The following is a 15,840-nucleotide window of genomic DNA, read 5'->3' on the forward strand; positions in this document are numbered from 1 at the left end:
CTTAGTATTCTTGTGGATATATTCTTCTAAGGGACAATTCATTGACTAGTTATGGAAAGAGAGTTTTCTTCGCTGATTCATAAGTGCGTGTTAGCATTTCATCGCTCACTATCGAGTCGATCCGAAGTTGAGAGGACGAATTTATATCATTATTAAAAATATCAAAAATTAATTGAATAAATAAAATAAAAAAGTTGTATTTCCAATAAATTTATTGAAAATTGTCACACAAAAAAAATATAAATAATTAGCTATTACATATATTACCTATTACAACAACGTACATCAAATATTCACATACACAGTAAAGTTCGTATTTTAAAAAAATAGAATGAATATTTTGCTGCCAGTCTGCATTATTAAATACTTCTAATAAAAAAAAAGAATGCTCATTTAATATTGATAACACGACAGAATTGTGTTTATCTCTGTCTAAATTACGTTTGTATGCAGCGAGGATCACATTTATTTCGAACGGGTTTTAAATTTTAATTTATTTATCTTTCCAATTTTTAGGCCGGTTTTTGCTCGACTTCAATTACATACCTTCAGTTGTAAGTTCAACATGGAATTTTATTCTTTCAGAGCAGATGTCTTAGAGTAAATAAATTTTGTTTATTTAGCTGTCGTCTCAATTCTAATCAACTCGATGGTGTCATATAAATTTCTAAGTCGAATTACGCACGTTATCAAATAACTCTTTTAGTACCAACTGTTAAAATGTCTTATTTTTCTAAATCCCATATTGGTTATTAAGTTATGACAGCCCTAGCTCTACTGGATGCTGTCATGATTTGCTCTCATATATTTTCTATGCTTCCTTCTGACATTGGGATCAGCACGAGTGTCCTAGTGAACTTTATATATGTTAATAGTTTGTAGAGAAAGTGTATTAAATATGTAGTGTAGATCTAAATTGTTTTTATAATAGAGCAAAGATTTGTTGTTCGTTTAACTCTCAATGCCATTTCCATTTGTTGTACCCACATCGCTTTATCAGAATGAACAATGGTTGACTGTTCAATAATGCTGTTAGATACAATTAAGTCCACCTAAACAACAAAACATGTACTGTTCCCGTGGATATTGACGCGGGTGAAGAAGTCTCTGGATCTATGATCTATGGAAGCCAAAATCTTTTGTGGAAGTAAAATGCGTGGAGAAAGTCAGAGGAGACTTTTTAAATAGCTAGAAAATAAAAGTGGACGACCATAGGAGAGGCCTTTGCCCAGCAGCGTTACACTTAAACGATAATGATAATTTTTAACTTAATTTACAAAAAATATATATAATTCTCTTTTGAAGATAGAAAACCAAAGAAGCGATCATCGGAGTACATCAAGAGAATATTCAAGAAATATGTCAATTTCTTGATCGGGATTTTCCATCGTGATCATTTTGTGTGTAGGTACCTCACTAGTGCATAATTGCATCTCGCGGCGGAAGAGCAGACCGCATTATGTTATCAGGGCTCGCATGCACCAGCAATTATGTTGCATAACGATATTCGACTGAGTATCCAAGTGCATTTTCTATGATTTCGATTATGTAACACGTCCTATACTCATGTCTTGGTCTGAGATCTGATATTATTTATTTATAATAATAGTGTTTACCATCGGTGTATCACGATGTCGATTAGGGTTCTTTTAATTCCAGTTTTCTTGATTTTGAATTTTCTTTTTACTGTCTGTATGTACTTTGTGATTTGCATAAATCAAACAGTACATGCGTATAGGAGTTTTATGTTACATCCTCAGCCATAGAGAGTCGCAGCCCAGGCCTTCCAGGGCTTTCCTACGTTTTCCTTTACACTCGCATGGTCCACGGCATCCCTGGTGATCAGACCATTGGTACGCACGTCATCCTTGACGGCTACACAGGCTAAGCTAAATCAAATCATTTATTCAAAAAACCTTCACAGGCACTTTTTGACATGATAATTTCTCAAAAAGGCCACAAGCTACTGACAAATCGTACAAACTACCAGCGAATACTGTACAGAATTCAAACAAATACTTTTAATTAAGTTAAGAGCCTTCGTCATGCTTATCAAATCAACAATTGATACTGTTATCTCTAAGGGCTTAAGGTTTTGTAATTAATGAATACTTTTTGCCTGTTTACAACGAACTTTGTCAATTTTTTATATAAATTGAATGGCAATTATAATATCATTAAAGATATCTGTTATTTACACATTTGGTTCGCACGCCCTCGCGCTGGCTGGTTACTCGTTATTTACCTGGATACATTGAGTATTACTGTTAGAGAGGTGACAAAATGATGATTTAAATCACATTCGTGAGATTCCACCTGGACATTTGTAAGCTCGTACCCTTTCTTTTGGCGTATGTTATGACACTTTGATACCCATACTTGTACTACTATATATAATAAAGTAACACGCAACATATTATTAAGAAAATTAAATGAAAATCGAGAAAAATATATTTAGAGTAAGTATGCGTATCTACGTCGTCCTTTTGTCGTTTTTCGTCAACGAATTGGTTAGTGCTTATAACGCTGGTCACGAAATAAATATTACAAAAATATATTGCCTTTTGATTCATTCAATATTTTAAGCAAGCATACATTTCTGTTGATTCTTTATCAAACAAATTTGAGTACGTGTACTGAGGATGTTTAGACAATGTTATATCATTCGCGAATGAGAACAATGGCTTTCTGATGCGGTTATTATAAGTTCGTCGAACCACTACAATAATTGGGAACGTAGTAAAATATTTATACATTTCATTTGTCAATTTCAGTAGATTAGTACTAGAGGTCAACTCTATTAATATAATTCAATGCTCGTTGTGCGTTCGTTCGTTTCTCTAGTTGTTTACTTATATATATTCATGAGAACATGAACATGCCGTGACGATTTTATTTAAACAAGCATTTTCAATATTCTTTGTTGATGTTTATTCAGGCTTTTTAGATACAACTTTTTGGGAAATACATTACGTAGGTAGACCACAAAGTAGATTTTCCGAGATTTGTTTGAACTAAGTATTTATCATATGACTTTTGACTAAAATCGAGTACTCTAAATAAGTATACTTACATTGCGGTTTTATTAGAAATTGTACGGTTATATTTTTTCTCAGTAGCTGGTAATATAAGTGTAGATTTTACAACTGATTTTACATTGTGTATTAACTATGATACAAAACAATATATTGTGATTAGATTCAACCTGGAAAACCATATTTATACTCGTGATTTTTTATTTATTTCACCTATATTATAACGATCTGAGCGGGGATCGAACCCGGGACCTCAAGTGTAGCAGTCCGGCCTGATGACCATTGGCCATAATGGTCGTCGAGTACATACATTTCAATGACAAATACATACCTAAATCTATGCCCACATTGAGTCTGTACATGGAGATATTAAATAAAAATATTATGGCACTAATAGAAGCCAAAACCAATTTTTAGTCTGTCTGCATGTTTGTTCCGTATCACGCAAACACTACTGGATCGAATTTGTTGCGCTTTTCACAGTTGTATAGGAGCATAAAAGCTACTTTTAAACTTTCGCGTTGCATAATTATATACTAAATAATCCGGAACACCACAGTCCACATGGAGGCAAGTCAAAAAAGAGCTTGTAATTAAGGTAAATTCTTAAGGTGTCTTTTACCATTTACATCACTCGGTTTTACCATTTTGATTTTTGCATTCACAGCGTTTGTAACGACAGGGTCGTAATGCATTACAATTGGACATTACTCAGTTAGCCTTCATTTGCGGTTTTTTTATTAGGCTGATTTATATCCTTTGTTTTTTAAAACTCTGGGCGTCTATTATGAATCGGTCGAGGAAAATCTTGAACACTTTATCGATCAACATACGAAAACGATTCACAAAGCAAGAAGCTGACTGAATCTATTTCTAATAAAATATTCCTTGAAAATTTCTGGATAAAATGTACCCTGGTCTATTCCAGGATATATTCTATCCGTGTACTAAACTTCATCGAAATCCGCCTAGTAGATTTTTCGTGAAGTAGTAACACATACTAACACACTCATATACAAATTCATATTCATTTATTTCAAAAGCATTACGTGGAAATATTAAAACAACAAAAAACAGACATTAATTACACATTAATTAAACTTTCCCAATTGTAATTTTAGTGGGAATTAGGATTACTGTGGTGCGATTTACTAACATCAAGTATTTCGGTTGGTAATTTTTTTTTCTTCTAGCCTGTCGTGTCCCACTGCTGGGCTCGTTCCTTCCAAAAATCTCTACTGATTGCAGTGCTATGGGCATCTTTTTTGTACCTATTTTAGCATCATAAGTTAAAAACTTAGACAACGCGTGACGAAAATATTTGAACAAATGTTGGGCTGTTATTTTTTTATACAAAAAAAAAATTATTTAAAAGAAGCTGAAAATTCAGTTTTATTTGTACAATTTTTGGAATGCAATGGAAAAGCAAAGAGTTGTCGGTTTTTAATAATTTATAACTATAGTTATAATAATCAATTTGTGCAAGTATGATTCACGAAACATCAAACCTGTTAATTGTATTATTATAATTGTGTTAATATGTAGATTCTTGTACAATGGATATGGGTACATACAGGTCTATAAATCAAAATCAAAATCAAATCATTTATTCAGAAATTAGGCCTTCACAGGCACTTTTTCACGTCATAATCTAAATTAAATGATACTAAGCTACAAACTACTAGCATTTCGGAACGACCACTGCTGAGAAGAAATGCCGAAAGAAACTCATTCAAACAGTGTTGGTCCCTATTATGCCAGAAGGGCTTACCATTTTTTATATATAAATTTATGTATAATTTTTTTGTTATAATTTTTTATCAGTAATATAACATTAAGTACATAATAAAGTACATGGTCAAAAGGTATACTGAAACATATTATGATTGTGATCAAGTGCTGATGAAAGGAAAATATATATATACTTATATATATATGTATAATTAACCAAACAAAAAAAAACTTTTAATAAAAGATCGAGCTGACCAGTTCCCCCGGCAGCACCCGTTCACGAGTTGACGCGTGAGTGACATTGTGACAGAGTGACATCGCGAAGCTCAACCACAATAGAGGGAACCTCCCGACCCGATCCACGATGCCGCTACCGGTTTGACCATTTGAATGTGCATGACATATTCGATCTCCATAATCTAACATAATAGATACCTATGTTACTTTCAGACACTTGGAGATCACAAATCACGTATATGTTTTACAATAAATGTCAAAATATATGTAATAAACATGTCAAGAAAATATATAAATAATAATAAAAAATAAAAAAAAATTAAAATCAAGTGTGAGAGGTGGAAGTTTTAGGAAGGGTCCAAGGTTTTTTATCATTTAAATAGTCGCTAATCGTGTAATAAGCATTAGCCATTAAAGCATTTTTAATATATGATTTAAATTTTGGCATTGGCAAGTTAATAGCCTCTACAGGGAGTTTATTGAACAATTTAACACTTTGACCCACGAAAGACCGCCTAACCTTTTTAAGTCGGAATCTGTTCATACAAAGTTTATGCCTATTACGAGTGACTACACTGTTAACATCGCTCAATGTTTTATACAGGTGTAAGTTAGATTTAACAAAAATAAGTACGTCGAAGATGTACTGAGATGCAACAGTCATAATATTTATCGATTTGAATAATTCTCGCAAGGAATCCCGTGGCTTAAGCCCATAAATAAAACGAATTGCTCGTTTCTGTAAAACAAAAATTTTTCCTATGTCAGCTGCATTACCCCATAACAATAATCCGTAGGACATTATGCTATGAAAGTAGCTGTAATACACGAGCCTAGCTGTTTCGATGTTTGTACACTGTCTGATCCTTCTCACTGCAAAAGCTGCCGAACTAAGTTTTTTGGCCGTGATTTCAATATGTTTATCCCACTTAAACTTACTATCCACAGTAATGCCCAAGAACTTGGCACTGTGTACCCATTCTAATACTTTACCATTAACTACTAAAGGAATATCAAGTTGGGGTGCGTTTGAAAGAGAGAACTTAATACACTTGGTCTTGTCTGTGTTTAAAGCCAGGTTATTAGTTGTAAACCATTCAAGCACAAGTGACATAATGTTGCTTACATTGTTATAATTTCTACTTTTTCTATCAACTTTAAACAGTAGTGACGTGTCGTCAGCAAATAAAATTACATCACACAATTGTTGGGCAAGACAAGGAAGATCATTTATATAAACTAGAAATAGAAAAGGACCAATAATGGAGCCTTGAGGCACGCCCATGTGCACAGGAGCGCTGTTAGAGGCTGCTCTATTAATTTCTACTTTCTGAGTTCTATTGTCTAAGTAAGAAGATAGTACATCAAGGGCCGCTCCAGTGACACCATAGAATTTAAGCTTATTTTTCAGTATGTTGTGGTCGACACAGTCAAAAGCTTTTGAAAGGTCACAAAATACACCTATAACATCCTGTCCGGCTTCCCAAGCATCATTGATAATTCCAACTAGAGTGGCTGCTGCATCAGTAGTGGAACGACCTTTAGTGAAACCGAATTGACTATTGTGTAATATTTTGTTTATGTTAAAATAAGAAACTAATTGAGTTAAAATTAGCTTTTCAAAAATTTTACTTAATGCAGGTAGAATAGAAATGGGTCTGTAATTAGTGGGATCGTTTTTAGCGCCCTGTTTGAAAAGAGGTATAATTTTGCTGATTTTCATGAGGTCAGGGAAAACTCCATCTGAGATGCAATTATTGAATATAATAGTTAAGTGGGGAGCAATCAGATCAATAATAGTGCTAAGCACTGAGACAGATATACCCCACAGATCCTCTGTATTTTTCATGTTGAGTGCTTTGTAAGCAGATAATAATTCTTCAGGAGAAATATGTCTAAATCGGAAGGTAGATTTAGGATCTGAGGCATTTCTTTTTAATAAATCATCTGCAGCACTGGGACAAGACGAAAGGGAGCCCGTAATATTTTTAGAAATATTGGCAAAGAAGTTATTGAATTCGTTGGCCACTTCGTCATTTGAATTAATGGTTTTATCACCAACTTTTAAAGAAATATTGTTGTCGCGTGGGTTAAACTTGCCGGTTTCTTTATTAATGATTGACCAAGCTGTTTTGATTTTGTCATTAGAATTTTTTATTTTATAAGTTAAATATAAAGATTTTGCTGTTGAACATACCTTTTTAAAAGTTTTAGAGTAACGTTTAACATATGATATAAATTCCGCATTAAAATTATACTGTTTTTGACCATAAAGTTCATACAACTTGTTTCTGCTAATATAAATACCATTTGTAGCCCAATCGCAAAATTTAAGTTTCACTTTATTATTAAAGGTCTTAAGAGGAAAAGTTTTTTTGAATTCTGTTTCCACTGTATTAAAAATCTTATTATAATGTTCATTAGGATTTTTAGTTAAATCTAATTCAGGCAATTTCTTATTTATGGTTTCGCGAAAACGCATTTTGCGGTACTTAGTTAACGGCCTACGGATTACAGGAGCGGAGATAAGGTTAGACTCTTCGTTACGAATAAGTGACACTTGTTGGCCCAGGTGGTCAGACCCCAGACAGGCGAACAGCTTTCCTTCAGAAACAGTACAATCACAGAAAATATTATCTATACATTTGGCTGAGGTCGAGGTTATCCTAGTGGGTTCAAAGAATGTGTGCTTTAAATTAAATGAATCGAGCAAATTTTTAAAGCCATTGCTTTCAGAACATGAAATCAAAATGTCTATATTAAAATCACCACATAAAACTATGTGCTTATTGCTGGAGGTAACTCGCCTGAGGGCTTCCTCTAAAACATCTAAAAGAGTTTCATAACAGGCTGTAGGAGGTCTGTAAGCACAAATAATAATGTATTTATCCAACTCTACACAGGAAAGTTCTATTTTGCATTCAACTGACAACCGTACTATGTCTTTCCTTTCTTTATGCTTATAATTTCTATTAATTAAAATTAAGGACCCTCCGTGTTCAGAACTTTGTCTTAGGAATGTACTTCCTACTATATATTTATTTGGAAAAGCTAATTTAATTTCATTTTTAAAAAAATGTTCTGTAACACAAAAAATATCAACCTCTCTATGTTCCAAGAATAAACAAATTTCATTATATTTGCTGGTGAAACCCTGTATATTTTGATGAACAAGGTTTATAAAAGAAGGTTTCACCTCTGTCTTATTACCTAGTTTAAAACTAAATTATTAGTACTAGTACTAATATCTGGTGACTTCGTTATATTTGATATAACGGGTCTATAAATATTGTATGCTAAAAGTTTAGCAATAGTCGACTTATGTCTATGGGGCAGGTACACAGTACCATTGTTGTAAAAGCAGTTATTAATATATTTATTTAAATCTAAAATATAAATCTTTTTTAAATCCCAAGTGAGGTTATATAAACATGTATTCAATGTATGGATATACTTGTTGTTAGAATAATTTTTAATATATGGGAAGAGAACTAAAACTATTTGGCCAACACCCGATTTTTCAATTTCTGCCAGAACATTTTTACAGTTTAATAAATCTCCACGAGAGACATTTTTACTATTGCCTATGGCTACTATAAGAGTAGTGTTGTGATCAAATTTCTCATTCTTTATCTTGGACATTATTTGTGAAATGTGTAATCCTGGCATACAAATATTGCATGTGTTCTGTGTAGTATAATTCGAAAGCAAGGGACCCAGGTTAGCACCCAATTCATCAGAGTAGATTACAGTTCTTTGGGTCTCACAGTCAGTAGAGCCTGACCTAACCAAAGTACTAGTGGTGCTGCTGATTGTCGAAGAATTCAGTTGTGAAGTCCCCGGAGATACCTGTAAAGGGGGCAAAGTCTCCAGGGGCAACACAACCTTTGTCAAGGCTGTAGCCGCTGCACAAGCAGCATTGTCAGGGGAGAATGCCTCCATGTTTTGGATTTCCTCGCCTGAACTACAACTACACATTTTTTTTTCCTCATTTAGCTTTTTAAGTGCTTGAGTAAATTCACCTACCACTTTTTTTGATAATTCATATTTACTTGATATGGACTGCAACTCCGACTGCAGAGAACATATCTTATTTTGTAATTCTTTAATAAATTTATTATTACTTTTAATGGTGTCTTCACAGGACAGTAACTGGACTTTTAAATCTAACTTTTGTTGTCTAATCGGAATTTCCTTTACAGAATTCTTTTGTTTTTTAACAATATTTTCAGATTTTTTGATGAATTTACTAAGTTTAACATATTTCTTAATTTTATTGGAGCTAGATAAAGAATTCCGTTTGGTATTTGAAATGGGTGTGGCAGTGAGATCTATGGTGGGAACCAAACTGTTATTAACAGACAAATTTGCATCCTGACACTGTACAAACTGAGCATGATCAGGCACCAACTCATTGTATAGGGCCGAAGTGTTTACAAAGGCAGCCAGTTGTTTCTCAGCCTGGAGCGACTTGATATCCTCCTTTGCTTCAGCCAGCTGTCTTTCTAGGAATGAAGCTCGCTCAAGGGAGGCTTCAAATGTATCTCGACATTGTTCCATGGAAGCAATAACATCTTGAAGGCGAACACATTCCGCTGAGAGCTCTTCGATGCGCCTTTCCATTGCCGTTAGTTCATTCTTGAGCACGGAGTTCCGTTGGATCAGATGTTGGAACTGCTCAGCTCCGTCTTCATTTTCTGTTCTGAGCTGGGTGCATTCGGCTTGAGTATCTTTCAACTCCCGGAGTGTAGCTTTGAGCTTGGCCTCGAGTTCAGTAACTTTGCGGGATTGAGCCATTTTTATGCTGGAAATGATATATTACTTTAGTTTACTTGGATAAATAACTTGGGACTAGAGAAGTAAATGATATAAGACAATGATCTGTTTAGAAGCTTGTGTCTTTAAAACAAAAATATTTATGTGCAGAATAACTACAATTATTTTTAATTTGCAAGTATGGTATATATATGTTGGTAGATGATGAAGAATGTAAATAAAAATATTAGTTCTATTTATTTTATGGTGAATACCAAGATTATTTGGGCAGTAAATTTACTTATGTTATAACTAAGATATTATCTTTATGTTTGGCCTCAGCATTCAGTCAGCAGATCCACTTACATGTAAATAAGTGATAAGTGACTATTGAACTGAAACCGCTAAATGGTATGTAAAGCAATTTAACTATATTATTTATGAAGAAAAAGGACGATGCGGCACTATGAGCAGGTCATCAACTTCACTTTCAGGTTGGTAAGCAAAGTGAGAACTCAAATTAATGCCGCCAGTGTAATAAGTGGTTATTGTTATTTAGCAAATCTGAGTTGGGTATGAGGGTAATAATAACAAGTAGTAACTACTGTAATTGGCGTGGGAAGGATATTATTGTAGTATAAAGATACTAAAAGCAATACTTATCTGGTTTATGTAGGTTCCTTGAATAAATGATTTAAATTTCGCCGTTGAACCGGCCGGCGTCGATCTGTCACTTTATTATCACAGCTGATACACAAACTTTTGAGTTTATACAGGACACAATATATGCTTCCACTTGATTTTAGGCTATTCTATTAATTTACGTAAAGATATCTTGAGTTATTATATTTTTTATGATTATTTTATATTTAAATATGATGAGTAATTTACTTTGACGTGTTGACACATCAGTGTTGCCCGCGCGAAAAAAAGTCACAGATTGCTATACAGTCTAGATTGCTGGATCGACCACTACCACACTATCAAGTGCGGTTGCATCAGTCAAAATGACAAGATGGCCGAGTAATAGTGAATGTTGATCTCCCTTAAGACGCTTTTTAGCGCCACCGTTCCATTTTTAGCAATTTGTTTTATATTTCTTAGCGAAAAATAAGAATACATATATTTTAACAGATTTTTCCACACTAGATAAAGAAATTGTATTAGAAAGTATTATAGTTTTCCATTACACAATGTAGCCACAATTGACTAAATGAAAATCGATGGCCACAATAATCCGTTTAGTCGACTGTGACCACATAAAATAATAAAACTAGAAGTTATCATAATCTGTAATATTTTTTTTCAAACGTGTGATGTGGGTGGGTACAAAACGCCTTAAAAATCGGTCAAGTGTGAGTTGTACCTATAAATATATAAATACATACATTGAAATTAAAATGAGAAAGTCTAGGACCTTATTATATAGTCCATTTGTTGAATCGTCCAATTGTCGCGAGTGTCGCACCGCGATCGCAGCAATAAGCCAGCGCGCCGCGGCCGGTCTAAGGCCCCTTCATCTCGGAAGACAACATTAATACCTGTTTCGATCGGAAGTGATACAGCTTCCTCGTCGAAATTAACTTTTATAGCATTGTTTCATTTTATAAGTATTTTATTATATGTATTAATATACTTCGTCGGTCGCCTCCCACTATACTGAGCAAAAATGTAGGTATTTATTGATTGGTATGTATTGATTTTTCATGTTTAGCGCATCATCTTATTGAACTTCCTTTGCTTATCACGAAATATCAAAAGACTATAAAAAAAATTGAAGATTTGAGATATTTTTATATTACGTATAAAATACTAGCGGCCCGTCCCGACTTCGCCCGGTTAAAACATAGTAAATTATACACATAATCCTTCCTCATGAACGACGCTGCCTATTGAAAAAACCCCTATACATACGGACAGACAGAGGGAAGCGACTTTGTTTTATACTATTTAGTGATATTATACAACGTAATAAATAAGCTGACTGAATCTTCTTTATTGTTTATTTATTTACTTATATTACAATATCACATTGATAACACGTATAATATAACCTATGTCTGTCTATCACGGTCTAGCCGAGATTTTTCATCAAAAACATATCGTAACTATCTACGATCAACATTATTAAAATTACTAATAGTACAGATTTTTTTCTTGTCTTGTTTTTAATCGCTGGGGTTACCAGTGCTGGACAAGTGTCCAAATGGTCAATTACTCAGTTTTTTTTTGTATCAGACTCAGTCCACGTATCATTTTATATCGTGTAATTATATATTTTTAAAATAAATTACAAGATCTCGCATAGATTATCACACATTAACTAATTATAGAATAGCCTCCAATAACCCAGTGGAGCACTTTTTGTATTAATGGGAGTTATGAAACGATAACGCAAACATTGTAATTTGATACATAATGTTCCATACGAGTGGGTTTATGTGAACATGGTATAATCCTATTTTCATGTACTTAGATTAAAATGTACTTATTCATGCTTCAAAATCAAAAAGCCACTTCAGAAATTATTTCACGTCAAATTTCGCAATCCAACTTAATGTTATAAATGTCTCTTTCACGCAAAATCTACGGGACGGATTGTTATAAAATTTGGTACACGGGTAGAATATAACCTGGAATAACACATAGAGTAGTTTTATATCCCGAAATTCCCACGTGAGCGAAGCCCCGAGGTGCAGTTAGTAATACCTAATATTATTCTCAAAGTTACAAAATGTACTACCATTTTGGAACGACCACTGCTAAGAAGAAACACCATTTAACAATACATTTTCATTCATTACTCGTCGAGGCATAAACCACTAAAAATATTTGGTAACTTTTTTCAGCGTAAAAATAATAAAATACTAGCAATACATATAAACAAAGCTGTCTCGTAGGAGTAAAACGACACCATAATGTTTGTTTTATTTTGTTTACATATCCGACCGGAAACGGACAACAGAGGTCATGGGACCGATCATACAAAATGACGAGTAGACAGAAGGCCTACCACGAAACATACAAACACGTAGCACGTTACTAACGCTCTCTTTTTCCCGTATCGTGTACGTATCGTGTAAAAAAAAAAGAGAACGTGCAATAAAATAACGCAATTACGTGTTACGTGTTTTATGTTGCATGGTAGCCTCCCAGGAACTCCATACGTTACGCTCCATGCTATGCTACTTAATTCAACACTTTTAGATCATCAGTTTAAGAAAATGATTTCAATTTGAATGGAGTTTGTACGTATATACTTATTTACAAATGTGCCATTGGTGTTGATTAATATACTAAGTGCAAGTTTTCATTTTTCGGAACTAAAACGTTCGAAACGCAAAATATCATTAAATAAACATGACCCACAAAATATAGACAATCTCTTACATGGTCAGGTGTACCTGAAGCAATCGGAGCGATGTATTAGAAAAGTGAACAAACTGGATTGCACCAGTCGGATACCGAATAAGAGGGGGGGGGGAGGCCTAGAAGAGGATGTCTAGATCGTCTTTGTCTCTTTTCTTTGCTGTCATCAAGTGTTCCTGGTGACAGGAAAGAAAAGAGACGAATAGAGAAAGTTAGGGGAGGTTTTGTCTAGCAGTGGGATAGATATAAAAAGAAAATTATTATATACGAATAATATTGATTCGTATGTTACGTGTAATTTAAATGTTTGCATCACTTCACATTTCTGTCTACTGTATAATTTGAGAATTCGTTCTATTAATATCACTAGGAAATAGAGATTTTTTTTGCAACGTTAATTAATTATTGGAAGCTGTACCAATGTGTGTTTTTTGAAGAGCCAATTTTAATAAGGTTTACTTGACAAATAAGAAGGCATTATTCCACGTAAACTTTTCCGACACGAAACAGTGGTCTAACAAAAGGGTGATATCGTGATGGCATAGCACTATTCGGTTTTGGTCATATAACTAGTTATGAATACTTTTCATGTTTTCCCAATACTTACAAATTCTTAAATTTTTTATCTATTTCGCAAAAATAGGAAATTTATTACCAAAAAAAGTAATTCAACAAAAAATCGTCAACACGCTTCGTCATTAAATGTTTACTTCTTCAATCCGAGCGTCTTTTCGGTTTCTTCCGAGCCCAGTGTCCGCTTTCCTCCTTTTTCTCCTCCACTTTGCACGGCCTTCGGCATCCCTAGACCATCCACCTGCCAGACCATCGGCACGCATATCATCAATGACGACATCAATCTAGCACTTTTTTGGGTTTGCCAGAATCTTAATTACCTTTGCGGGAAATATACCAGTATAAGTTACGATTTATTTTGTCAATCATTTCAAAGGTTACGAGACAGTATGTCGCGAGACTGTGGCGGGTCGACAACCGCACGCCCTTGGCACACTCCACGTTTGCACCGCCGCACCGCGCCGCGCAACCACGCGGAAGTTTACTAGTCACTGTATTCTTTTTCCTATTTTAATAAATGAGATTTAAAAAATATTTATTTTTGTTTCCATCTACACTGAACTGAATTTAAATTACAACCTATTTTTTAAGGATAAATGTATTTAAATTATCTGGGAAATATTATTTATTTTTAAGTGAATTTCAATAACCTATAAATAATCATCTATGTGATGATATTACTTTAAAATGGATTAATATTAATTGGTAAGGATGTTGTTTTTAATTAATCACGCGAATTCAATATCGTGGATCTCGATGAAATTTGGTGCACAGGTAGAAAACATTTTAGAATATCACATAGGGGACATTTTATCCCGAATATCTTTAATAAGCGAAGGCCCCGGGGCACAGCTAGTCAAGAATAAATATCAAAATAATGATTGTAGAATCAATAAAGCACGTTGCAATATAATCCAGGAACAAGCAGCGCAATGATGTCGGATTACAGTGAAATATGATGGCTCCTTGTAAAGAATTCATATGTCAATTAATAATTATTATGATAATTTTATTTCCATGTCTAGATACTGGCAACAATGTATGACAGAAACATTTCTATAGATATTCAAATCATGTTATTTATTTACTCTGAGAAAAATATTCTCATCATAAATTATGAAATTGTATTGTAGTAATGAATAGTACTTACTCTAAATTTACGTCGTTACTAATTAAAAACTAAGTTTCTAAAGTGTGAATGAATATTAATTCATAAAAAAAAATATTGAATTAATTTGATTGTGCGTATTAATATTATTATTAATAAATTTAACAATTAATGGAATGTGTTTGTTTCAGGCGCGCGTCAATGATGTCGCCGCGTCAACTCATGCGCAACTCCAACATGACGCAGAAGTGGCAGCGGCGCGAGATCTCCAACTTCGAGTACCTCATGTTCCTCAACACCATCGCTGGTGAGTGCCGCTTACATTTACACTATATCTATGTATATCTCTCTCTCTCTTATAAATAAATATAAATGGGACAACTCACAAAGATTGTATTAGCCCCAAATTAAGTTCAAGATTTCTGTTATGGGATACTATCTCAACTGTACTATATTTATAACATAAAATAGATAAATACAAATGTCATTTTCGCATATATCGGTTTCATTCACGACTGTGACGCTGCGAAGCCGATGTCAACAGAAAATTCCCATTGGCAGCCACCGAAAAACAATTCGTAACGTAACTAGGTAGTTCAGGTGAAAAAACATTTTTTTTTTCGAAACCAACTTTTAAAATTTTGATTTTACAACCGTCGTCAACCCTCCTTGGGAATGCTATTGTAGCCTATCAGCTGCCAAGGCTACGGGTCCCTTAATAGCCTCGTCCGACATAAACGTGTTGGTTTATACATCCATACAATAGTCATGATTCTGTATGCCACTGTTGTATAAGTTTACATAACGGTATTTACACCCGTTCACAAATCATCGTTTCAGGTTTTAACAATTGACGTAACTTGCACATAAACAAGGTACTCTTTCAAATAAGTTATAGTTTAGTTATGATACGTCACTATTTCAAATAACGATGTTATGTTATCGTAAATTAAGTTTGCTTTGCCACCTAAAATAGATTTTGTTTAGGACGTGGAGATTGTGTGACTTGCTACGAAGTGAAGATTCTTTTCA

General features: G+C 33.9%; 2 protein-coding genes across 21 annotated transcripts in view; one reads left to right on the plus strand and one right to left on the minus strand.

The window, feature by feature from the left end:
- The window catches only part of rg (rugose), a 397,734-nt gene that overhangs the window by 361,932 nt on the left and 19,962 nt on the right, over positions 1 to 15,840 (plus strand). For all 20 annotated transcript variants that reach the window (XM_053760674.2, XM_053760671.2, XM_053760675.2 and 17 more), the window contains one exon: positions 15,000 to 15,115. In XM_053760674.2, coding sequence (XP_053616649.1) covers positions 15,000 to 15,115 — 116 coding nt within the window. The remainder of the gene's footprint in view (positions 1 to 14,999; positions 15,116 to 15,840) is intronic.
- Positions 1 to 15,840, minus strand: part of LOC128678839 (facilitated trehalose transporter Tret1-2 homolog) — a 38,716-nt gene that overhangs the window by 20,473 nt on the left and 2,403 nt on the right. The gene's annotated exons all lie outside the window — the stretch shown is intronic.

Source organism: Plodia interpunctella, chromosome 20 (genome assembly GCF_027563975.2).
Source record: "Plodia interpunctella isolate USDA-ARS_2022_Savannah chromosome 20, ilPloInte3.2, whole genome shotgun sequence".
In the NCBI taxonomy this organism is placed as follows: domain Eukaryota; kingdom Metazoa; phylum Arthropoda; class Insecta; order Lepidoptera; family Pyralidae; genus Plodia; species Plodia interpunctella.